This window comes from Oncorhynchus nerka, linkage group LG16, assembly GCF_034236695.1.
Source record: "Oncorhynchus nerka isolate Pitt River linkage group LG16, Oner_Uvic_2.0, whole genome shotgun sequence".
Lineage (NCBI taxonomy): Eukaryota > Metazoa > Chordata > Actinopteri > Salmoniformes > Salmonidae > Oncorhynchus > Oncorhynchus nerka.
Genome location: NC_088411.1, coordinates 44,590,104 through 44,616,959, shown reverse-complemented (window position 1 = coordinate 44,616,959; position 26,856 = coordinate 44,590,104). Strand labels below are relative to the sequence as shown.

Sequence of the window (26,856 nt, the reverse complement as noted above, 5' to 3'; positions counted from 1 at the left end):
GGTTTGATCTGGTCTGGTCTGGTTTGGTTTGGTTTGGTTTGGTTTGATCTGGTCTGGTCTGTTTTGGTCTGGTTTGGTTTGGTCTGGTTTGGTTTGATCTGGTCTGGTCTGGTTTGGTTTGGTTTGGTCTGGTCTGGTCTGTTTTGGTCTGGTCTGGTCTGGTTTGTTCTGGTCTGGTTTGGTTTGGTCTGGTTTGATCTGGTCTGGTCTGTTTTGGTCTGGTCTGGTTTGTTCTGGTCTGGTTTGGTCTGGTTTGGTCTGGTTTGATCTGGTCTGGTCTGTTTTGGTCTGGTCTGGTCTGGTTTGTTCTGGTCTGGTTTGGTCTGGTCTGGTCTGGTCTGGTTTGGTCTGGTTTGGTCTGGTCTGGCCTGGTCTGGTTTGGTCTGGTTTGGTTTGGTTTGATCTGGTCTGGTCTGTTTTGGTCTGGTCTGGTCTGGTTTGTTCTGGTCTGGTTTGGTCTGGTCTGGTCTGGTTTGGTCTGGTTTGGTCTGGTCTGGTCTGGTCTGGTTTGGTTTGGTTTGATCTGGTCTGGTCTGTTTTGGTCTGGTTTGGTCTGGTCTGGTTTGGTCTGGTCTGGTTTGGTTTGATCTTGTCTGGTCTGGTTTGGTCTGGACTGGACTGGTCTGGTCTGGACTGGTCTGGTTTGATCTTGTCTGGTCTGGGAATGCTGATATCTTCTGGCCCTGTCTCTGGGCTTGAGAGGAATGGTAAACTCTCTCTCTTCCATCTCTATCTCAGGGCCTCAGAGGGAGGGAGGGTAAATTCTCTCTCTTCCGTCTCTGGGCCTCAGAGGGAGGGAGGGAGGGAGGGTAAACTCTCTCTCTTCCGTCTCTGTCTCTGGGCCTCAGAGGGAGGGAGGGTAAACTCTCTCTCCTCCTTCCCTGTCTTTCAGGGGGAGGAAAACTTGTCCCCTTCTCTGAGCCATGGGGGAAGGTGAAGGGCTGGGGGTCTCTCTTCCGTCTCTGTCTTTTAGCCTCAGTGGGAGGGTCAGCTCCTCTCCTATATCCCTGTGTGTCCGTCTCTAAGCTCTTGTGATGGGTCAGCCCTGATTTACCTAAGGCTACACTACAACGCCTCCCTTGACCCCACCACATGGCAGCTGATCGACTAATTGTCTTGGGTGAAGGAGCAAGTTGTTCTACGACAGGATGTTTGTAAACAACAACACAAGCCCTTTATTATATGTTAAGTGTGTATTTTAACGGAAGCCTGATCACATAGAAAGCAGGATGAAATGTACATGGTGCATCTGTAGCAGATGGGGGGTGGTCTGTAGCAGATGGGGGGGTCTGTAGCAGATGGGGGGATCTGTAGCAGATGGGGGGTCTGTAGCAGATGGGAGGGGGGATCTGTAGCAGATGGGGGATCTGTTGCAGATGGGGGGATCTGTTGCAGATGGGAGGGGGATCTGTTACAGATGGGAGGGGGTCTGTAGCAGATGGGGGGTCTGTAGCAGATGGGGGGGATCTGTAGCAGATGGGGGGTCTGTAGCAGATGGGGGGATCTGTAGCAGATGGGGGGATCTGTAGCAGATGGGAGGGGATCTGTTGCAGATGGGAGGGGTCTGTAGCAGATGGGGGGTCTGTAGCAGATGGGGGTCTGTAGCAGATGGGGGGTCTGTAGCAGATGGGGGGGGAGGGGTCTGTAGCAGATGGGGGGGGTCTGTAGCAGATGGGGGGATCTGTTGCAGATGGGGGGATCTGTTGCAGATGGGAGGGGGGATCTGTTACAGATGGGAGGGGGGGTCTGTAGCAGATGGGGGGATCTGTAGCAGATGGGGGGGTCTGTAGCAGATGGGCGGGGATCTGTAGCAGATGGGGGGTGGATCTGTAGCATATGGGGGATCTGTGGCAACCCGCTCCTCAGTCTGACGTATCGCCTCTTTGCGCCATTGGAGAAGGCATTTTTCATGAGTGGGATGGAGTCTCTGGATGTGCAGATCAGGGGGATGTGGTACCTCCTCTATTAAGGGGGGGGATGTGGTACCTCCTCTATTAAGGGGGGGGGGATGTGGTACCTCCTCTATAAAGGGGGAAGTGGTACCTCCTCTATTAAGGGGGGATGTGGTACCTCCTCTATTAAGGGGGATGTGGTACCTCCTCTATTAAGGGGAAGTGGTACCTCCTCTATTAAGGGGGATGTGGTACCTCCTCTATTAAGGGGGATGTGGTACCTCCTCTATTAAGGGGGATGTGGTACCTCCTCTATTAAGGGGGATGTGGTACCTCCTTTATTAAGGGGGATGTGGTACCTCCTCTATTAAGGGGGATGTGGTACCTCCTCTATTAAGGGGGGCTGTGGTACCTCCTCTATTAAGGGGGATGTGGTACCTCCTCTATTAAGTGGGGAATGTGGTACCTCCTCTATTAAGGGGGAAGTGGTACCTCCTCTATTAAGGGGGATGTGGTACCTCCTCTATTAAGGGGGTGTGGTACCTCCTCTATTAAGGGGGATGTGGCACCTCCTCTATTAAGGGGGAAGTGGTACCTCCTCTATTAAGGGGGATGTGGTACCTCCTCTATTAAGGGGGAAGTGGTACCTCCTCTATTAAGGGCGGGATGTGGTACCTCCTCTATTAAGGGGGATGTGGTGCCTCCTCTATTAAGGGGATGTGGTACCTCCTCTATTAAGGGGGATGTGGTACCTCCTCTATTAAGGGGGACGTGGTACCTCCTCTATTAAGGGGGGATGTGGTACCTCCTCTATTAAGGGGGAAGTGGTACCTCCTCCATTAAGGGGGATGTGGTACCTCCTCTATTAAGGGGGAAGTGGTACCTCCTCTATTAAGGGGGATGTGGTACCTCCTCTATTAAGGGGGAAGTGGTACCTCCTCTATTAAGGGGGAAGTGGTACCTCCTCTATTAAGGGGGAAGTGGTACCTCCTCTATTAAGGGGGAAGTGGTACCTCCTCTATTAAGGGGGAAGTGGTACCTCCTCTATTAAGGGGGAAGTGGTACCTCCTCTATTAAGGGGATGTGGTACCTCCTCTATTAAGGGGGAAGTGGTACCTCCTCTATTAAGGGGGAAGTGGTACCTCCTCTATTAAGGGGAAGTGGTACCTCCTCTATTAAGGGGGAAGTGGTACCTCCTCTATTAAGGGGGAAGTGGTACCTCCTCTATTAAGGGGGAAGTGGTACCTCCTCTATTAAGGGGGCTGTGGTACCTCCTCTATTAAGGGGGAAGTGGTACCTCCTCTATTAAGGGGGAAGTGGTACCTCCTCTATTAAGGGGGAAGTGGTACCTCCTCTATTAAGGGGGAAGTGGTACCTCCTCTATTAAGGGGGAAGTGGTACCTCCTCTATTAAGGGGGAAGTGGTACCTCCTCTATTAAGGGGGAAGTGGTACCTCCTCTATTAAGGGGGAAGTGGTACCTCCTCTATTAAGGGGGAAGTGGTACCTCCTCTATTAAGGGGGAAGTGGTACCTCCTCTATTAAGGGGGAAGTGGTACCTCCTCTATTAAGGGGGAAGTGGTACCTCCTCTATTAAGGGGGAAGTGGTACCTCCTCTATTAAGGGGGAAGTGGTACCTCCTCTATTAAGGGGGAAGTGGTACCTCCTCTATTAAGGGGGAAGTGGTACCTCCTCTATTAAGGGGGAAGTGGTACCTCCTCTATTAAGGGGGAAGTGGTACCTCCTCTATTAAGGGGGAAGTGGTACCTCCTCTATTAAGGGGGGAAGTGGTACCTCCTCTATTAAGGGGGATGTGGTACCTCCTCTATTAAGGGGGAAGTGGTACCTCCTCTATTAAGGGGGAAAGTGGTACCTCCTCTATTAAGGGGGGTACCTCCTCTATTAAGGGGAAGTGGTACCTCCTCTATTAAGGGGGAAGTGGTACCTCCTCTATTAAGGGGGAAGTGGTACCTCCTCTATTAAGGGGGAAGTGGTACCTCCTCTATTAAGGGGGAAGTGGTACCTCCTCTATTAAGGGGGAAGTGGTACCTCCTCTATTAAGGGGGAAGTGGTACCTCCTCTATTAAGGGGGAAGTGGTACCTCCTCTATTAAGGGGGAAGTGGTACCTCCTCTATTAAGGGGGAAGTGGTACCTCCTCTATTAAGGGGGAAGTGGTACCTCCTCTATTAAGGGGGGAAGTGGTACCTCCTCTATTAAGGGGGAAGTGGTACCTCCTCTATTAAGGGGGAAGTGGTACCTCCTCTATTAAGGGGGAAGTGGTACCTCCTCTATTAAGGGGGAAGTGGTACCTCCTCTATTAAGGGGGAAGTGGTACCTCCTCTATTAAGGGGGGAAGTGGTACCTCCTCTATTAAGGGGGAAGTGGTACCTCCTCTATTAAGGGGGAAGTGGTACCTCCTCTATTAAGGGGGAAGTGGTACCTCCTCTATTAAGGGGGAAGTGGTACCTCCTCTATTAAGGGGGGAAGTGGTACCTCCTCTATTAAGGGGGAAGTGGTACCTCCTCTATTAAGGGGGAAGTGGTACCTCCTCTATTAAGGGGGAAGTGGTACCTCCTCTATTAAGGGGGATGTGGTACCTCCTCCATTAAGGGGGAAGTGGTACCTCCTCTATTAAGGGGGAAGTGGTACCTCCTCTATTAAGGGGGAAGTGGTACCTCCTCTATTAAGGGGGAAGTGGTACCTCCTCTATTAAGGGGGAAGTGGTACCTCCTCTATTAAGGGGGATGTGGTACCTCCTCTATTAAGGGGGAAGTGGTACCTCCTCTATTAAGGGGGAAGTGGTACCTCCTCTATTAAGGGGGAAGTGGTACCTCCTCTATTAAGGGGGAAGTGGTACCTCCTCTATTAAGGGGGAGTGGTACCTCCTCTATTAAGGGGGAAGTGGTACCTCCTCTATTAAGGGGGAAGTGGTACCTCCTCTATTAAGGGGAAGTGGTACCTCCTCTATTAAGGGGGAAGTGGTACCTCCTCTATTAAGGGAAGTGGTACCTCCTCTATTAAGGGGGAAGTGGTACCTCCTCTATTAAGGGGGGAAGTGGTACCTCCTCTATTAAGGGGGAAGTGGTACCTCCTCTATTAAGGGGAAGTGGTACCTCCTCTATTAAGGGGGAAGTGGTACCTCCTCTATTAAGGGGGAAGTGGTACCTCCTCTATTAAGGGGGAAGTGGTACCTCCTCTATTAAGGGGGAAGTGGTACCTCCTCTATTAAGGGGGAAGTGGTACCTCCTCTATTAAGGGGGAAGTGGTACCTCCTCTATTAAGGGGGAAGTGGTACCTCCTCTATTAAGGGGGAAGTGGTACCTCCTCTATTAAGGGGGAAGTGGTACCTCCTCTATTAAGGGGGAAGTGGTACCTCCTCTATTAAGGGGGAAGTGGTACCTCCTCTATTAAGGGGGAAGTGGTACCTCCTCTATTAAGGGGGAAGTGGTACCTCCTCTATTAAGGGGGAAGTCCCTCCTCTATTAAGGGGGAAGTGGTACCTCCTCTATTAAGGGGGAAGTGGTACCTCCTCTATTAAGGGGGAGTGGTACCTCCTCTATTAAGGGGGAAGTGGTACCTCCTCTATTAAGGGGGAAGTGGTACCTCCTCTATTAAGGGGGAAGTGGTACCTCCTCTATTAAGGGGGAAGGGTACCTCCTCTATTAAGGGGGAAGTGGTACCTCCTCTATTAAGGGGGAAGTGGTACCTCCTCTATTAAGGGGGAAGTGGTACCTCCTCTATTAAGGGGGAAGTGGTACCTCCTCTATTAAGGGGGAAGTGGTACCTCCTCTATTAAGGGGAAGTGGTACCTCCTCTATTAAGGGGGAAGTGGTACCTCCTCTATTAAGGGGGAAGTGGTACCTCCTCTATTAAGGGGGAAGTGGTACCTCCTCTATTAAGGGGGAAGTGGTACCTCCTCTATTAAGGGGGAAGTGGTACCTCCTCTATTAAGGGGGAAGTGGTACCTCCTCTATTAAGGGGGAAGTGGTACCTCCTCTATTAAGGGGGAGTGGTACCTCCTCTATTAAGGGGGAAGTGGTACCTCCTCTATTAAGGGGGAAGTGGTACCTCCTCTATTAAGGGGGAAGTGGTACCTCCTCTATTAAGGGGGATGTGGTACCTCCTCTGGGGAAGTGGTACCTCCTCTATTAAGGGGGAAGTGGTACCTCCTCTATTAAGGGGGAAGTGGTACCTCCTCTATTAAGGGGGAAGTGGTACCTCCTCTATTAAGGGGGAAGTGGTACCTCCTCTATTAAGGGGGAAGTGGTACCTCCTCTATTAAGGGGGACGTGGTACCTCCTCTATTAAGGGGGACGTGGTACCTCCTCTATTAAGGGGGAAGTGGTACCTCCTCTATTAAGGGGGAAGTGGTACCTCCTCTATTAAGGGGGAAGTGGTACCTCCTCTATTAAGGGGGAAGTGGTACCTCCTCTATTAAGGGGGAAGTGGTACCTCCTCTATTAAGGGGGAAGTGGTACCTCCTCTATTAAGGGGGAAGTGGTACCTCCTCCATTAAGGGGGGGATGTGGTACCTCCTCTATTAAGGGGGAAGTGGTACCTCCTCTATTAAGGGGGAAGTGGTACCTCCTCTATTAAGGGGGATGTGGTACCTCCTCTATTAAGGGGGAAGTGGTACCTCCTCTATTAAGGGGGAAGTGGTACCTCCTCTATTAAGGGGGAAGTGGTACCTCCTCTATTAAGGGGGAAGTGGTACCTCCTCTATTAAGGGGGAAGTGGTACCTCCTCTATTAAGGGGGAAGTGGTACCTCCTCTATTAAGGGGGACGTGGTACCTCCTCTATTAAGGGGGGACGTGGTACCTCCTCTATTAAGGGGGGAAGTGGTACCTCCTCTATTAAGGGGGGAAGTGGTACCTCCTCTATTAAGGGGGGAAGTGGTACCTCCTCTATTAAGGGGGAAGTGGTACCTCCTCTATTAAGGGGGAAGTGGTACCTCCTCTATTAAGGGGGAAGTGGTACCTCCTCTATTAAGGGGGGAAGTGGTACCTCCTCTATTAAGGGGGGAAGTGGTACCTCCTCTATTAAGGGGGGAAGTGGTACCTCCTCTATTAAGGGGGGAAGTGGTACCTCCTCTATTAAGGGGGGAAGTGGTACCTCCTCTATTAAACACTGTTACAGCCTTAACATAGAGGGTTAACTTCTGCAGAGGACCGTTGCTTCACAATAGTGATTTTAGCTCGTAACATCAGCACTGGGTAATCAGTCATTATGTACCATGTCCAATGTCTACCCTTCTGTTGTATCCATCAGGATGGGGGCGGCCAGTACAAAGGGAAGCATCAGGTGTTGACATCTACAGCCACCATAACCATCAACGTCCTCGACGCCCAAGACACTCCTCCAGCCTTCGTTGGAACTCCTTACTTTGGCTACGTCTACGAGGTCTCACTTCCTGTAAGTACAACACCACCTCCTTACTTTGGCTACGTCTACGAGGTCTCACTTCCTGTAAGTACAACACCACCTCCTTACTTTGGCTACGTCTACGAGGTCTCACTTCCTGTAAGTACAACACGACCTCCTTACTTTGGCTACATCTACGAGGTCCCACTTCCTGTAAGTACAACACGACCTCCTTACTTTGGCTACGTCTACGAGGTCTCACTTCCTGTAAGTACAACACGACCTCCTTACTTTGGCTACGTCTACGAGGTCTCACTTCCTGTAAGTACAACACGACCTCCTTACTTTGGCTACGTCTACGAGGTCTCACTTCCTGTAAGTACAACACGACCTCCTTACTTTGGCTACGTCTACGAGGTCTCACTTCCTGTAAGTACAACACCACCTCCTTACTTTGGCTACGTCTACGAGGTCTCACTTCCTGTAAGTACAACACGACCTCCTTACTTTGGCTACGTCTACGAGGTCTCACTTCCTGTAAGTACAACACCACCTCCTTACTTTGCCTACGCCTACGAGGTCTCACTTCCTGTAAGTACAACACCACCTCCTTACTTTGGCTACGTCTACGAGGTCTCACTTCCTGTAAGTACAACACGACCTCCTTACTTTGGCTACGTCTACGAGGTCTCACTTCCTGTAAGTACAACACGACCTCCTTACTTTGGCTACGTCTACGAGGTCTCACTTCCTGTAAGAACAACACCACCTCCTTACTTTGGCTACGTCTACGAGGTCTCACTTCCTGTAAGTACAACACGACCTCCTTACTTTGGCTACGTCTACGAGGTCTCACTTCCTGTAAGTACAACACGACCTCCTTACTTTGGCTACGTCTACGAGGTCTCACTTCCTGTAAGTACAACACGACCTCCTTACTATGGCTACGTCTACGAGGTCTCACTTCCTGTAAGTACAACACGACCTCCTTACTTTGGCTATGTCTACGAGGTCTCACTTCCTGTAAGTACAACACGACCTCCTTGCTTTGGCTACGTCTACGAGGTCTCACTTCCTGTAAGTACAACACGACCTCCTTACTTTGGCTATGTCTAGAGGTCTCACTTCCTGTAAGTACAACACCACCTCCTTACTTTGGCTACGTCTACGAGGTCTCACTTCCTGTAAGTACAACACGACCTCCTTACTTTGGCTACGTCTACGAGGTCTCACTTCCTGTAAGTACAACACGACCTCCTTACTTTGGCTACGTCTACGAGGTTTCACTTCCTGTAAGTACAACACGACCTCCTTACTTTGGCTACGTCTACGAGGTCTCACTTCCTGTAAGTACATCACGACCTCCTTGCTTTGGCTACGTCTACGAGGTCTCACTTCCTGTAAGCACATCGTAACCTGATGATCCTCTGGTCTTTAACACAGAACCCTGTTATAGAAAAGCTGTAAACACTTTCTTGAGAGCTTTTTCAAGTATTTTCTTTATAATCAATACATCGTATTTGAATAATTTTTTTGAATACCATCTTGCCATATTAACATACGCTACATGACCAAAAATATGTGGACACCTGCTCGTCGAAAATCTCATTCCAAAATCATGGGTATTAATATGGAGTTGGTCCCCCCTTTACTGCTATAACAGATTCCACTCTTCTGGGAAGGCTTTCCACTAGATGTTGGAACATTGCTGCTATAACAGCCTCCACTCTTCTGGGAAGGCTTTCCACTAGAGGTTGGAACATTGCTGCTATAACAGCCTCCACTCTTCTGGGAAGGCTTTCCACTAGATGTTGGAACATTGCTGCTATAACAGCCTCCACTCTTCTGGGAAGGCTTTCCACTAGATGTTGGAACATTGCTGCTATAACAGCCTCCTCTCTTCTGGGAAGGCTTTCCACTTTTACATTGCTGCTATAACAGCCTCCACTCTTCTGGGAAGGCTTTTCCACTAGATGTTGGAACATTGCTGTGGGGATTTGCTTCCATTCAGCCACAAGAGCATTAGTGAGGTCGGGCACTGATGTTGGGCGATTAGGCCTGGCTCGCAATCGGTGTGCCAATTCATCCCAAAGCTGTTCGATGGGGTTGAGGTCAGAGTTCTGTGCAGGCCAGTAAAGTTCTTCCACACCGATGTCAACAAAACATTTCTGTATGTACCTCGCTTTGTGCACAGGGGCATTTTCATGCTAACACAGGAAAGGGCCTTCCCCAAACCGTTGCCACAAAGTTGGGAGTTCAGAATCGTGTTGAATGTCATTGTATCCTGTAGCGTTAGGATTTCCCTTCACTGGATCTAAGAGGCCTGAACCATGAAAAACAGCCCCAGATCATTATTCCTCCTCCACCATACTTTACAGTTGGCACTATATATTGGGGAAGGTAACGTTCTCTTGGAATCTGCCAAACCCAGATTTGTCCATCAGACTGCCAGATGGTGAAGAGTGATTCATCTCTCCAGAGAACGTGTTTCCAATGCTACGGAGTCCATTGGCGGCGAGCTTTACACCACTCCAGACGACGCTTGCGCATTCATTGCGCATGGTGATCTTAGGCTTGTGTACGGCTGCTCGGCCATGGAAACCCATTTCACGAAGCTCCCGACGAACAGTCCTTGTGCTGATTACGTTGCTTCTAGAGGAAGTTTGCAACTCGGTAGTGAGTGTTGTATTGTATTGTTGTATAGTATTGTTACGCACTTCAGCAGTCTGCTGTCCCCGTTCTGTGAGCTTGAGTGGCCTACCACTTAATGGCTGAGCCATTGTTGCTCCTACATGTTGCTCCACTTCACAATAACAGCACTTACAGTTGACCAGGAGCAGCTCTAGAGGGCAGGGCAGAAATTTCACGAACTGACTTGTTGGAAAGTTGACATCCTATGACGGTGCCACATTGAAAGTCCTTGAGCTCTTCATTACGGGCCATTCTACTGCCAATGTTTGTCAATGGAGATTGCATGGATGTGTGCTCGATTTTATACACCTGTTCGCAACGGGCGTGGCTGAAATAGCCGAATCCACTAATTTGAAGGGGTGTCCACATAGTTTTGTGTATGTAGTGTATGTTCCAGTACTTTTTATAAAATATTTTTCATGCCATTTCTTTATGATTTATAATTTGTATTTGCAGGGTTCTGAAATATCCACTGTGTTTGCCAAAGATGGAGACGAAGGAAACCCTAATCCTATTCATTACTCTATTACCAATGGTATGTTCTAAACACACACAAACACACACACACACGCACGTACGCACGCACGCACGCACGCACACACACACACACACACACGCACGCACGCAAGCACGCACGCGCACACACACACACACACACACACACACACACACACACACACACACACACACACACAATACAAAGCTATTTCTTTACATACTGATAAACCGTGTGTTTGTATACAGTTTGACAGATATTTGTGATTTCTGTATGAGTCATGATTCACACGCGTTCCTTTCTTCTGCAGGCAGTGAGGGTGTCTTCACCATCAACAGCACAAGTGGTTGTATCAGCCTAACAGCTTATCCAGTCACGCTGAGGAAGGAATTATATGAAATCCAAGTCAAAGTAATAAGCCTTTCCTTATCCGGTTATTACATGGTTATTACATGGTTATTACATGGTTGGCACATGGTTATTACATGGTTATTACATGGTTGGCACATATGTTTTATTGTCTAATCTCTTTTTAATTTTTCTTTCTTTCTCTCTCTCTCTCTCCTCTCTCTCTCTCTCTCTCTCTCTCTCTGTCTCTCTGTCTCTGTCTCTGTCTGAGTCTCTGTCTCTTTCTCTCTCTGTGTCTCTCCCCTCTCTCCCTCCTCTCTGTCTCTCTCTGTCTCTGTCTCTCCTCTCTCTCTCTCTCTCTCTCTCTCTCTCTCTCTCTCTCTCTCTCTCTCTCTGTCTCTCACCTCACTCTCTCTCTGTGTTTCTGTCTCTGTCTCTCTCTGTCTCTGTCTCTCCCCCCTCTCTCTCTGTCTCTCTCTGTCTCTCTCTGTCTCTCTCTCTGTCTCTCTCCTCTCTGTCTCTCTCTGTCTTTGTCTCTCCCCTCTACCCCTCCTCTCTGTCTGTCTCTGTCTCTCCCCTCTCTCTCTCTCTCTCTCTCTCTCTCTCTCTCTCTCTCTCTCTGTCTCTGTCTCTGTCTCTGTCTCTCTCTCTGTCTCTGTCTCTCTGTCTCTGTCTCTGTCTCTGTCTCTGTCTCTCTCCTCTCTCTCAGGCCACTGAGCTGGGGCCGAGTGAGGAGCTGTTGGACTACTATACCATGACTGTGGTGACGGTTCGAGTGGTGGACCTCAACAACCACCCTCCTACCTTCTACGGAGAGAACGGGCCCCAGAGCCAATTTGAGGTGACCATGTATGAGCACCCTCCAGAGGGGGAGATCCTCAGGGGGCTGAAGATAACGGTAAACGACTCTGATCAGGTACTGAAAGGCAGACGCTGTATCCCAAATCGCACCATATTCCCTATATAGTGCACTACTTTTGACTAGGGTCCTATATTATATCACCCCATTACCCTATCACACTATATCACTCCATTACCATATCACACTATATCACCCCATTACCCTATCACACTATATCACCCCATTACCCTATCACACTATATCACCCCATTACCCTATCACACTATATCACACCATTACCCTATCACACTATATTACCCTATCACAATATATCACCCCATTACCCTATCACAATATATCACCCCATTACCCTATCACACTATATCACCCATTACCATATCACAATATATTCACCCATTACCCTATCACACTATATCACCCATTACCCTATCACACTATATCACCCCATTACCCTATCACAATATATCACCCCATTACCCTATCACACTATATCACCCCATTACCCTATCACACTATATCAACCCCATTACCCTATCACAATATATCACCCCATTACCCTATCACACTATATTACCCCATTACCCTATCACACTATATCACCCCATCACACTATATCACACTATTACCCTATCACACTATATCACACTATATCACCCCATTACCCTATCACACTATATCACACTATATCACCCCATTACCCTATCACACTATATCACCCCATTACCCTATCACACTATATCAACCCATTACCCTATCACACTATATCACCCCATTACCCTATCACACTATATCACACTATATCACCCCATTACCCTATCACACTATATCACCCCATTACCCTATCACACTATATCACACTATATCAACCCATTACCCTATCACACTATATCACCCCATTACCCTATCACACTATATCACCCCATTACCCTATCACACTATATCACACTATATCACCCATTACCCTATCACACTATATCACACTATATCACCCCATTACCCTATCACAATATATCACCCCATTACCCTATCACACTATATCACACTATATCACCCCATTACCCTATCACACTATATCACCCATTACCCTATCACACTATATCACCCCATTACCATATCACACTATATCACCCCATTACCCTATCACACTATATCACCCCATTACCCTATCACACTATATCACCCCATTACCATATCACACTATATCTCCCCATTGCCCTATCACACTATATCACCCCATTACCCTATCACACTATATCACCCCATTACCCTATCACACTATATCAACCCATTACCCTATCACACTATATCACCCCATTACCCTATCACACTATATCACCCCATTACCCTATCACACTATATCACACTATATCACCCATTACCCTATCACACTATATCACACTATATCACCCCATTACCCTATCACACTATATCACCCATTACCCTATCACACTATATCACACTATATCACCCCATTACCCTATCACACTATATCACACTATATCACCCATTACCCTATCACACTATATCACACTATATCACCCCATTACCCTATCACACTATATCGCGCTTTATCACCCCATTACCCTATCACACTATATCACCCCATTACCCTATCACACTATATCACCCCATTACCCTATCACAATATATTACCCTATCACACTATATCACCCCATTACCCTATCACACTATATCACACTATATCACCCATTACCCTATCACACTATATCACCCCATTACCCTATCACACTATATCTCACCCATTACCCTATCACACTATATCACCCCATTACCCTATCACACTATATCACCCCATTACCCTATCACACTATATCAACCCATTACCCTATCACACTATATCACCCCATTACCCTATCACACTATATCACCCCATTACCCTATCACACTATATCACACTATATCACCCATTACCCTATCACACTATATCACACTATATCACCCCATTACCCTATCACAATATATCACCCCATTACCCTATCACACTATATCACACTATATCACCCCATTACCCTATCACACTATATCACCCATTACCCTATCACACTATATCACCCCATTACCATATCACACTATATCACCCCATTACCCTATCACACTATATCACCCCATTACCCTATCACACTATATCACCCCATTACCATATCACACTATATCTCCCCATTGCCCTATCACACTATATCACCCCATTACCCTATCACACTATATCACCCCATTACCCTATCACACTATATCAACCCATTACCCTATCACACTATATCACCCCATTACCCTATCACACTATATCACCCCATTACCCTATCACACTATATCACACTATATCACCCATTACCCTATCACACTATATCACACTATATCACCCCATTACCCTATCACACTATATCACCCATTACCCTATCACACTATATCACACTATATCACCCCATTACCCTATCACACTATATCACCCATTACCCTATCACACTATATCACACTATATCACCCCATTACCCTATCACACTATATCACCCATTACCCTATCACACTATATCACACTATATCACCCCATTACCCTATCACACTATATCGCGCTTTATCACCCCATTACCCTATCACACTATATCACCCCATTACCCTATCACACTATATCACCCCATTACCCTATCACAATATATTACCCTATCACACTATATCACCCCATTACCCTATCACACTATATCACACTATATCACCCCATTACCCTATCACACTATATCACCCCATTACCCTATCACACTATATCTCACCCATTACCCTATCACACTATATCACCCCATTACCCTATCACACTATATCACCCCATTACCCTATCACACTATATCACCCCATTACCCTATCACACTATATCAACCCATTACCCTATCACACTATATCACCCCATTACCCTATCACACTATATCACCCCATTACCCTATCACACTATATCACACTATATCACCCATTACCCTATCACACTATATCACACTATATCACCCCATTACCCTATCACAATATATCACCCCATTACCCTATCACACTATATCACACTATATCACCCCATTACCCTATCACACTATATCACCCATTACCCTATCACACTATATCACCCCATTACCATATCACACTATATCACCCCATTACCCTATCACACTATATCACCCCATTACCCTATCACACTATATCACCCCATTACCATATCACACTATATCTCCCCATTGCCCTATCACACTATATCACCCCATTACCCTATCACACTATATCACCCCATTACCCTATCACACTATATCAACCCATTACCCTATCACACTATATCACCCCATTACCCTATCACACTATATCACCCATTACCCTATCACACTATATCACACTATATCACCCCATTACCCTATCACACTATATCACACTATATCACCCATTACCCTATCACACTATATCACACTATATCACCCCATTACCCTATCACACTATATCGCGCTTTATCACCCCATTACCCTATCACACTATATCACCCCATTACCCTATCACACTATATCACCCCATTACCCTATCACAATATATTACCCTATCACACTATATTACCCCATTACCCTATCACACTATATCACACTATATCACCCCATTACCCTATCACACTATATCACCCCATTACCCTATCACACTATATCGCGCTATATCACCCCATTACCCTATCACACTATATCACCCCATTACCCTATCACACTATATCACCCCATTACCCTATCACACTATATCAACCCATTACCATATCACACTATATCAACCCCATGACCCTATCACAATATATCACCCCATTACCCTATCACACTATATCACCCCATTACCCTATCACACTATATCACCCCATTACCCTATCACACTATATCAACCCATTACCATATCACACTATATCACCCCATTACCCTATCACACTATATCTCACCCATTACCCTATCACACTATATCACCCCATTACCCTATCACACTATATCACCCCATTACCCTATCACACTATATCACCCCATTACCCTATCACACTATATCAACCCATTACCATATCACACTATATCACCCCATTACCCTATCACACTATATCACCCCATTACCCTATCACACTATATCACACTATATCACCCATTACCCTATCACACTATATCACAATATATCACCCCATTACCCTATCACACTATATCACACTATATCACCCCATTACCCTATCACACTATATCACCCATTACCCTATCACACTATATCACCCCATTACCATATCACACTATATCACCCCGTTACCCTATCACACTATATCACCCCATTACCCTATCACACTATATCACCCCATTACCATATCACACTATATCTCCCCATTGCCCTATCACACTATATCACCCCATTACCCTATCACACTATATCACCCCATTACCCTATCACACTATATCAACCCATTACCCTATCACACTATATCACCCCATTACCCTATCACACTATATCACCCCATTACCCTATCACACTATATCACACTATATCACCCATTACCCTATCACACTATATCACACTATATCACCCCATTACCCTATCACACTATATCACCCATTACCCTATCACACTATATCACACTATATCACCCCATTACCCTATCACACTATATCACACTATATCACCCATTACCCTATCACACTATATCACACTATATCACCCCATTACCCTATCACACTATATCACCCCATTACCCTATCACACTATATCGCGCTATATCACCCCATTACCCTATCACACTATATCACCCCATTACCCTATCACACTATATCACCCCATTACCCTATCACACTATATCAACCCATTACCATATCACACTATATCAACCCCATTACCCTATCACAATATATCACCCCATTACCCTATCACACTATATCACCCCATTACCCTATCACACTATATCACCCCATTACCCTATCACACTATATCAACCCATTACCATATCACACTATATCACCCCATTACCCTATCACACTATATCAACCCATTACCCTATCACAATATATCACCCCATTACCCTATCACACTATATCGCGCTATATCACCCCATTACCCTATCACACTATATCACCCCATTACCCTATCACACTATATCACCCCATTACCCTATCACACTATATCACCCCATTACCCTATCACAGTATATCAACCCATTACCATATCACACTATATCACCCCATTACCCTATCACACTATATCAACCCATTACCCTATCACAATATATCACCCCATTACCCTATCACACTATATCGCGCTATATCACCCCATTACCCTATCACACTATATCACCCCATTACCCTATCACACTATATCACCCCATTACCCTATCACACTATATCAACCCATTACCATATCACACTATATCACCCCATTACCCTATCACACTATATCACACTATATCACCCCGTTACCCTATCACAATATATCACCCCATTACCCTATCACACTATATCGCGCTATATCACCCCATTACCCTATCACACTATATCACCCCATTACCCTATCACAATATATTACCCTATCACACTATATCACCCCATTACCCTATCACAATATATTACCCTATCACACTATATCACCCATTACCCTATCACACTATATCACACTATATCACCCCATTACCCTATCACACTATATCGCGCTATATCACCCCATTACCCTATCACACTATATCACCCCATTACCCTATCACAATATATTACCCTATCACACTATATTACCCCATTACCCTATCACACTATATCACCCCATTACCCTATCACACTATATCACCCCATTACCCTATCACACTATATCGCACTATATCACCCCATTACCCTATCACACTATAACACCCCATTACCCTATCACACTATATCGCGCTATATCACCCCATTACCCTATCACACTATATCACCCCATTACCCTATCACACTATATCACCCCATTACCCTATCACACTATATCAAACCATTACCATATCACACTATATCAACCCCATTACCCTATCACAATATATCACCCCATTACCCTATCACACTATATCACCCCATTACCCTATCACAATATATCACCCCATTACCCTATCACACTATATCACCCCATTACCCTATCACACTATATCAACCCATTACCCTATCACAATATATCACCCCATTACCCTATCACACTATATCACCCCATTGCCCTATCACAATATATCACCCCATTACCCTATCACACTATATCGCGCTATATCACCCCATTACCCTATCACACTATATCACCCCATTACCCTATCACACTATATCACCCCATTACCCTATCACACTATATCACCCCATTACCCTATCACACTATATCAACACATTACCATATCACACTATATCACCCCATTACCCTATCACACTATATCACCCCATTACCCTATCACACTATATCAACCCATTACCCTATCACACTATATCACACTATATCACCCCATTACCCTATCACACTATATCACACTATATCACCCCATTACCCTATCACACTATATCACACCATTACCCTATCACACTATATCAACCCATTACCCTATCACACTATATCACCCCATTACCCTATCACACTATATCACCCCATTACCCTATCACACTATATCACCCCATTACCCTATCACACTATATCACCCCATTCCTGATTTCTTTCCCCTCTTACTCTCATGGAAACCACTGTGATAGCCCTATAGTGTGTGTCCTAAAAACCGGTGGAACCCTAACCTCTGACTTCTTGACTGATACTAAGGTGTTGATCATATCCAACCATGACTATGGTTTCATTCATGTTTGCTGGTTGATTTCTGAAGGCCCTAACATTTATTTTTATTTGATATTTTTTTTAAATCTAAATTTCATGAAGGATTCTTTATCCATCTGAAACAGTATGTTGACAGTATGTCACATTACGTAACCCCATTTCAGAAATAAATATCATAATCCTTTATTCAGCGAATCATTATCATTATGTTGATGTTCCCAGAAAACAGGATTTTAGCAGATTTCCTTGTCTGCGTTTTTTTAAATATGTTTTTTTTTTTTAACATTACATAATATTTTCTACTTGTATCCATTGACAGTTTTCTCCCTCAGCCCTTAGGCTAAATTAAAGTGACTGTTATCAGACAAGAGGTCAAAATATTCTGGTATTTGCCACGAATATTGTCATCGACGGCAGCCTCAATTTAGGTGTGCTTTTTTTCTCTGACAGGGTGCGAATGCTAAATTTAAACTGAGGTTGGTGGGGCCTGGTCGTGTACTCAGAGTGGTGCCCCAGATGGTCCTCAATGAAGCACAGGTCACCGTCATCGTTGAAGACTCTGCTGCCATCGATTACGAAAAAGGCAAATCCTTAACATACAAGGTATTTCAGACTGTCTTCAGCTGTACTTACGACAGACTGGGATGTCGAATATTTGCTCCTAGGAGGGACACTGTAAAATGGATTTGGTTGAAATTTTTAAAAATAAAACGGTGCAGAAATTTCCATGGTAAATTATAATGGTTATTATACAGTAATAACCTATGAGTTGCTTAATATAATATAAGAATAATTGTGACTTAAGTGACCTACAGTAATGTTTGCATATATTTTTTATGTTTGGTCCCAGAGGAAATCCAACCCACAATCCTAGGCGTTGCAATCGCCATGTTCATTCCATAATATATATTTTGTTACTTTAGTACAACAGCAGAAATAGCGCTGAGTATTTGATAGATTTGACATGTTTTTTCTCCCTCCCCCCCCCCCCCAAAAAAACCCCCACAGTTACTAGCGGTGGAGATTGACACCCCTGAGAGGTTCAGTGCAACGGCTGATATTGTGATTCATCTTTTGGACACCAATGACAACACTCCCAGGTTCACCTCAGAGTATTACATGGCACGTATCCCGGAGAACTCCCCCGGAGGCTCCAACGTTGTGTCTGTCACCGTGAGTACATCTGGATTATTCACCTCATATGTTTACGTAATCCCCTAGCAATAATCCCCCGATAGATGGATATTAATGGTTAAGGTTCATTGGAAACTGAAGGGAAGCAGGGGTTTTTTTCAGGCTTGTAGGAGTTCCACAAAATGTGATATTTTTTTTTTTTTTGCCAGGAGAGAGAGAACTAACACCTGTATGATTGACCTGCAAGCATAGTGTCACTGGATGTTGATATTAATTGGTAGAGATAACCTACTTTCTCCGTACAATACTCAACTAACTGTCTTAAAAGATGAATGCACTTGACTATAAGTCGCTCTAGATAAGATCCTCTGCTAAATGACTAAAATGTCAACAGAAACTGTGTAACCAGATTCATGCCCGAAAGAAGTACAAAGTAGTATTGAAACAACGATGATAACAATGTTGAAATACAGGTCATATTGGACTATTATTTCTTTTGGCACGAATCTGCTTCCATAGCAGTATTATTATTTATACTGGGATATTACTACTAGTAAATGTTTAGCAGGAATTACAGTTTGGTGAGATGGAAAAAATCCCGTTAGGGTTTATCATATTGACCTTTACCCTGTGATGTCCTTGTGTGGCCGTGTGCTACTCACCCCCAGGGAATTGGATAGAGCTGAGTAGACAGCCCCTGCTGGGGTGAAATCCCCCTCACATCGTGTTTGACCTTATCCTCACACTGTTCCAATCAGCTAATGGATAGTCATTCTATGATCTTCTCTCAGGAGATGAGTCCCAATGGACTCCCTACTCAACAATATTGTCCACAAAAATATAAGTTGTTAATATTATCAATAAATTGATACCATAATATGTTTATACATTAATTATGGATAAATAAAATGTTTGATAAGTGTTTATTGCCGGTGGGATTAGATTATTTTTGAAGAGCCCGGAAATTCTCGTGAGCTTGATGTAACTTCTACTGTATCCTCTATGTTCCGTTCCAGTATTCTACCAGCATTCTAACTTCTACTGTATCCTCTATGTTCCGTTCCAGTATTCTACCAGCATTCTAACTTCTACTGTATCCTCTATGTTCCGTTCCAGTATTCTACCAGCATTTTAACTTCTACTGTATCCTCTATGTTCCGTTCCAGTATTCTACCAGCATTCTAACTTCTACTGTATCCTCTATGTTCCGTTCCAGTATTCTACCAGCATTCTAACTTCTACTGTATCCTCTATGTTCCGTTCTAAATTCTCTCCTCTAGTCTACTCTATGTTCCGTTCCAGTGTTCTATCAGCATTCTAAATTCTCTCCTCTAGTCTACTCTATGTTCCGTTCCAGTGTTCTATCAGCATTCTAAATTCTCTCCTCTAGTCTACTCTATGTTCAGTTCCAGTGTTCTATCAGCATTCTAAATTCTCTCCTCTAGTCTATTCTATGTTCCGTTCCAGTGTTCTATCAGCATTCTAAATTCTCTCCTCTAGTCTACTCTATGTTCCGTTCCAGTGTTCTATCAGCATTCTAAATTCTCTCCTCTAGTCTACTCTATGTTCCGTTCCAGTGTTCTATCAGCATTCTAAATTCTCTCCTCTAGTCTACTCTATGTTCCGTTCCAGTGTTCTATCAGCATTCTAAATTCTCTCCTCTAGTCTACTCTATGTTCCGTTCCAGTGTTCTATCAGTATTCTAAATTCTCTCCTCTAGTCTACTCTATGTTCTGTTCCAGTGTTCTAACTCCCCTTTTCTTGGTTGCGTTCCAGGCCAATGATCCAGACTCTGGCCTTTGGGGTGAAGTCAAGTACTCCATCTATGGATCCAGATATGATCTGTAAGTGCAGTAGAGTCCTGCCAACACCAGTGATTGTCGGACATGATGATCTGTGTAAAATCACTTCCTCGGTTGATGTGGAGCCAGTTGAATAGATCAAAATGGGCAAAAGAAATGATCACTTATACAATATCATTATTTGTAACATCATTGGCTCTGCTGGTAGACTGTAGCTCCTCCCCTTTCCCCTGTACCAGCTTCCTCTAAGATGGCAGCAAGATACTGACTGGTTAATCTCGTAATTGGATTGTAGGGTAAGAAATAGCCTGCCAGGCTTGGATGCCCCATGTAGAGAGGGCCAATTAACATGCAATGTGACAGCTGGAGCTCTGCTATGGAAAGCAAGGCAGGCAGTACATTGAAAAAAACAAGTCTCAATTTATCTTCCAGCTTTGCTAGCCGTCTTGACACGGGAAATTTAATTCTAAACGTGTTAAAGTTAACAGGTTGCTTTGTATTTGTTAATTTTCACAGGGAATACATTGTGAAAGGAAAATGATTGAAAATGGCTGAATATGTGCCACTTTAACAACATTGGACATACAAAATGTGTACTGGACGAATAATTACCTTTGTGGATAATACAGAAAACTTTATCCAGCATCTGGACCACAGGACTTTCTTGACATACGTTTTAATCCAAGATTAAACTGTAACTGTCAATATACAACCAATATACTTCGAATATACTGCCAATATACTGCTAATATACTGCCAATATACTGCCATACTGTCAATATACTGCCAATATACTGCCAATATACTGCCAATATACTGCCAATATACTGCTAATATACTGCCAATATACTGCTAATATACTGCCAATATACTGCCATACTGTCAATATACTACCAATATACTTCTAATATACTGCCAATATACTGCTAATATAGTGCCAATATACTGCTAATATACTGCCAATATACTGCCATACTGTCAATATACTGCCAATATACTGCTAATATACTGCCAATATACTGCCAATATAGTGCCAATATACTGCCAATATAGTGCCATACTGTCAATATACTGCCAATATACTGCCATACTGTCAATATACTGCCAATATACTGCCAATATACTGCCATACTGTCAATATACTACCAATATACTGCTAATATAGTGCCAATATACTGCCAATATACTGCCATACTGGCAATATACTACCAATATACTCCTAAAATATTGCCAATATACTGCTAATATACTGCCAATATACTGCCAATATACTCCTAAAATACTGCCAATATACTGCCAATATAGTGCCATACTGTCAATATACTGCCAATATACTGCCAATATACTACCAATATACTGCCATACTGTCAATATACTACCAATATACTCCTAAAATATTGCCAATATACTGCTCATATACTGCCAATATACTGCCAATATACTCCTAAAATACTGCCAATATACTGCTAATATACTGCCAATATGCCGCTAAAATTCTGCCAATATAAGGCTATCAAACAGCCATTATACTCCCAATATACTACTATTATACTGCCAATCCACTCTCTGTTGTGTATTCCAGGTTTCTCATCCATCCGTCTTCAGGCGTCATATACACCCAGGCCTGGGCCATTCTGGATGCTGAGGTCAAGTCCAAGTACAACTTCTACGTGAAGGCAGAGGACACCGAGGGAAAGTACAGCCTGGCGGAGGTGTTTGTCACTGTCCTGGACATCAACGACCATGCTCCAGAGTTCGACGACAGCCTTGTGGAGAGGACCATGGTCATTGGTGCACCTGTTAAAGTAGAGGTATGTACAGTAGCTATAAGATAAGATGAGAGTGGCCTCCTGAGTGGCGCAGCGGTCTAAGGCACTGCTAGAGGCGTCACTACTGACCCGGGTTCGATCCCGGGCTGTATTACAACCGGCCGTGACCAGGAGTCCCATAGGGCAGCGCACAATTGGCCCAGCGTCGTCCGGATTAGGGGAGTGTTTGGCCGGGGGGACTTTACTTGTCTCATCGCACTCTAGCTACTCCTTGTCGCAGACCGGGCGCCTGCAGGCTGACCTCGGTCGTGAAGTTGAACGGCGTTTCCTCCGGCTGGCTTCCGGGTTAAGTGGAAGGGTGTTAAGACGTGCGGTTTGGCAGGTCATGTTTCGCGGGACGCATGACTCGACCTTCGCCTCTACAGAGCCCGCTGCGGAGTTGCAGCGATGAGACAAGATCGAAATTGGGGAGAAAAAGGGGGCAAATTATAGATCCCTAAAGGAGGTACAGTGTGGTGTGTAGAGGTGTTCCCTAGGGGTTCACTGGCCATCGGTTTGGTCCGAGTAAACACTGTATGAATCAATACGACCCTAGTAAACACTGTATGAATCATTACGACCCTAGTAAACACTGTATGAATCATTACGACCCTAGTAAACACTGTATGAATCATTACGACCCTAGTAAACACTGTATGAATCATTACGACCCTAGTAAACACTGTATGAATCGTTACAACCCTAAATACACTGTATGAATCGTTACAACCCTAGTAAACACTGTATGAATCATTACGACCCTAGTAAACACTGTATGAATTGTTACAACCCTAAATACACTGTATGAATCGTTACAACCCTAGTAAACACTGTATGAATCGTTACAACCCTAGTCAACACTGTATGAATCATTACAACCCTAGTAAACACTGTATGAATCGTTACAACCCTAGTAAACACTGTATGAATCATTACGACCCTAGTATACACTGTATGAATCATTACAACCCTGGTAAACACTGTATGAATCATTACGACTCTAAATACACTGTATGAATCATTACAACCCTGGTAAACACTGTATGAATCATTACGACTCTAAATACACTGTATGAATCGTTACAACCCTAGTAAACACTGTATGAATCATTACAACCCTAGTAAACACTGTATGAATCGTTACAACCCTAGTAAACACTGTATGAATCGTTACAACCCTAGTAAACACTGTATGAATCATTACAACCCTAAATACACTGTATGAATCGTTACAACCCTAGTAAACACTGTATGAATCATTACAACCCTGGTAAACACTGTATGAATCATTACAACCCTGGTAAACACTGTATGAATCATTACGACCCTAAATACACTGTATGAATCGTTACAACCCTAGTAAACACTGTATGAATCGTTACCACCCTAGTAAACACTGTATGGATCGTTACAACCCTAAATACACTGTATGAATCGTTACAACCCTAAATACACTGTATGAATCGTTACAACTCTAGTAAACACTGTATGAATCGTTACAACCCTAGTAAACACTGTATGAATCATTACAACCCTAGTAAACACTGTATGAATCATTACAACCCTAGTAAACACTGTATGAATCGTTACGACCCTAGTCAAAACTGTGTAGTGAATGTTTGGATGATAATTACCTGAAATGTAAAATGTGAGTGTATCCAGAACCGCTTCAGAGTATATACAGTATATATTTCAACAAACAGGTCACTGACCATCTCGAATCCCACCGTACCTTCTCCGCTGTGCAATCTGGTTTCCGAGCCGGTCACGGGTGCACCTCAGCCACGCTCAAGGTACTAAACGATATCATAACCGCCATCGATAAAAGACAATACTGTGCAGCCGTCTTCATCGACCTTGCCAAGGCTTTGGACTCTGTCAATCACCATATTCTTATCGGCAGACTCAGTAGCCTCGGTTTTTCGGATGACTGCCTTGCCTGGTTCACCAATTACTTTGCAGACAGAGTTCAGTGTGTCAAATCGGAGGGCATGCTGTCCGGTCCTCTGGCAGTCTCTATGGGGGTGCCACAGGGTTCAATTCTCGGGCCGACTATTTTCTCTGTATATATCAATGATGTTGCTCTTGCTGCGGGCGATTCCCTGATCCACCTCTACGCAGACGACACCATTCTATATACTTCCGGCCCGTCCTTGGACACTGTGCTATCTAACCTCCAAACGAGCTTCAATGCCATACAACACTCCTTCCGTGGCCTCCAACTGCTCTTAAACGCTAGTAAAACCAAATGCATGCTTTTCAACCGTTCGATGACTGCACCCGCACGCCTGACCAGCATCACCACCCTGGATGGTTCCGACCTTGAATATGTGGACATCTATAAGTACCTAGGTGTCTGGCTAGACTGTAAACTCTCCTTCCAGACTCATATCAAACATCTCCAATCGAAAATCAAATCAAGAGTCGGCTTTCTATTCATACAAGTCATCTACAAAATTGCTTCCAACACTCTACTCAGCAAACTGGATGCAGTTTATCACAGTGCCATTAGTTTTGTCACTAAAGCACCTTATACCACCTACCACTGCGACTTGTATGCTCTAGTCGGCTGGCCCTCGCTACATATTCGTCGCCAGACCCACTGGCTCCAGGTCATCTACAAGTCCATGCTAGGTAAAGCTCCGCCTTATCTCAGTTCACTGGTCACGATGGCAACACCCATCCGTAGCATGCGCTCCAGCAAGTGTATCTCACTGATCATCCCTAAAGCCAACACCTCATTTGGCCGCCTTTCGTTCCAGTTCTCTGCTGCCTGTGACTGGAACGAATTGCAAAAATCGCTGAAGTTGGAGACTTTTATCTCCCTCACCAACTTCAAACATCTGCTATCTGAGCAGCTAACCGATCGCTGCAGCTGTACATAGTCTATCGGCAAATAGCCCACCCATTTTTACCTACCTCATCCCCATACTGTTTTTATTTATTTACTTTTCTGCTCTTTTGCACACCAATATCTCTACCTGTACATGACCATCTGATCATTTATCACTCCAGTGTTAATCTGCAAAATTGTAATTATTCGCCTACCTCCTCATGCCTTTTGCACACAATGTATATAGACTCCCTTTTTTTTCTACTGTGTTATTGACTTGTTAATTGTTTACTCCATGTGTAACTCTGTGTTGTCTGTTCACACTGCTATGCTTTATCTTGGCCAGGTCGCAGTTGCAAATGAGAACTTGTTCTCAACTAGCCTACCTGGTTAAATAAAGGTGTTCTCAACTAGCCTACCTGGTTAAATAAAGGTGTTCTCAACTAGCCTACCTGGTTAAATAAAGGTGTTCTCAACTAGCCTACCTGGTTAAATAAAGGTGTTCTCAACTAGCCTACCTGGTTAAATAAAGGTGTTCTCAACTAGCCTACCTGGTTAAATAAAGGTGTTCTCAACTAGCCTACCTGGTTAAATAAAGGTGTTCTCAACTAGCCTACCTGGTTAAATAAAGGTGTTCTCAACTAGCCTACCTGGTTAAATAAAGGTGTTCTCAACTAGCCTACCTGGTTAAATAAAGGTGTTCTCAACTAGCCTACCTGGTTAAATAAAGGTGTTCTCAACTAGCCTACCTGGTTAAATAAAGGTGTTCTCAACTAGCCTACCTGGTTAAATAAAGGTGTTCTCAACTAGCCTACCTGGTTAAATAAA

At 44.5% G+C, this 26,856-nt stretch overlaps 1 protein-coding gene across 1 annotated transcript in view; it reads left to right on the top strand.

Annotated features, from left to right (window-relative positions):
- Window positions 1-26,856, top strand: part of LOC115126539 (cadherin-related family member 1-like) — a 50,435-nt gene that overhangs the window by 11,105 nt on the left and 12,474 nt on the right. The window contains exons 7-14 of the mRNA XM_065002694.1: window positions 7,161-7,304; window positions 10,401-10,479; window positions 10,751-10,851; window positions 11,498-11,704; window positions 18,902-19,054; window positions 19,460-19,624; window positions 21,362-21,429; window positions 22,970-23,198. Of these exons, the coding sequence (XP_064858766.1) occupies window positions 7,161-7,304; window positions 10,401-10,479; window positions 10,751-10,851; window positions 11,498-11,704; window positions 18,902-19,054; window positions 19,460-19,624; window positions 21,362-21,429; window positions 22,970-23,198 (1,146 nt within the window). The remainder of the gene's footprint in view (window positions 1-7,160; window positions 7,305-10,400; window positions 10,480-10,750; window positions 10,852-11,497; window positions 11,705-18,901; window positions 19,055-19,459; window positions 19,625-21,361; window positions 21,430-22,969; window positions 23,199-26,856) is intronic.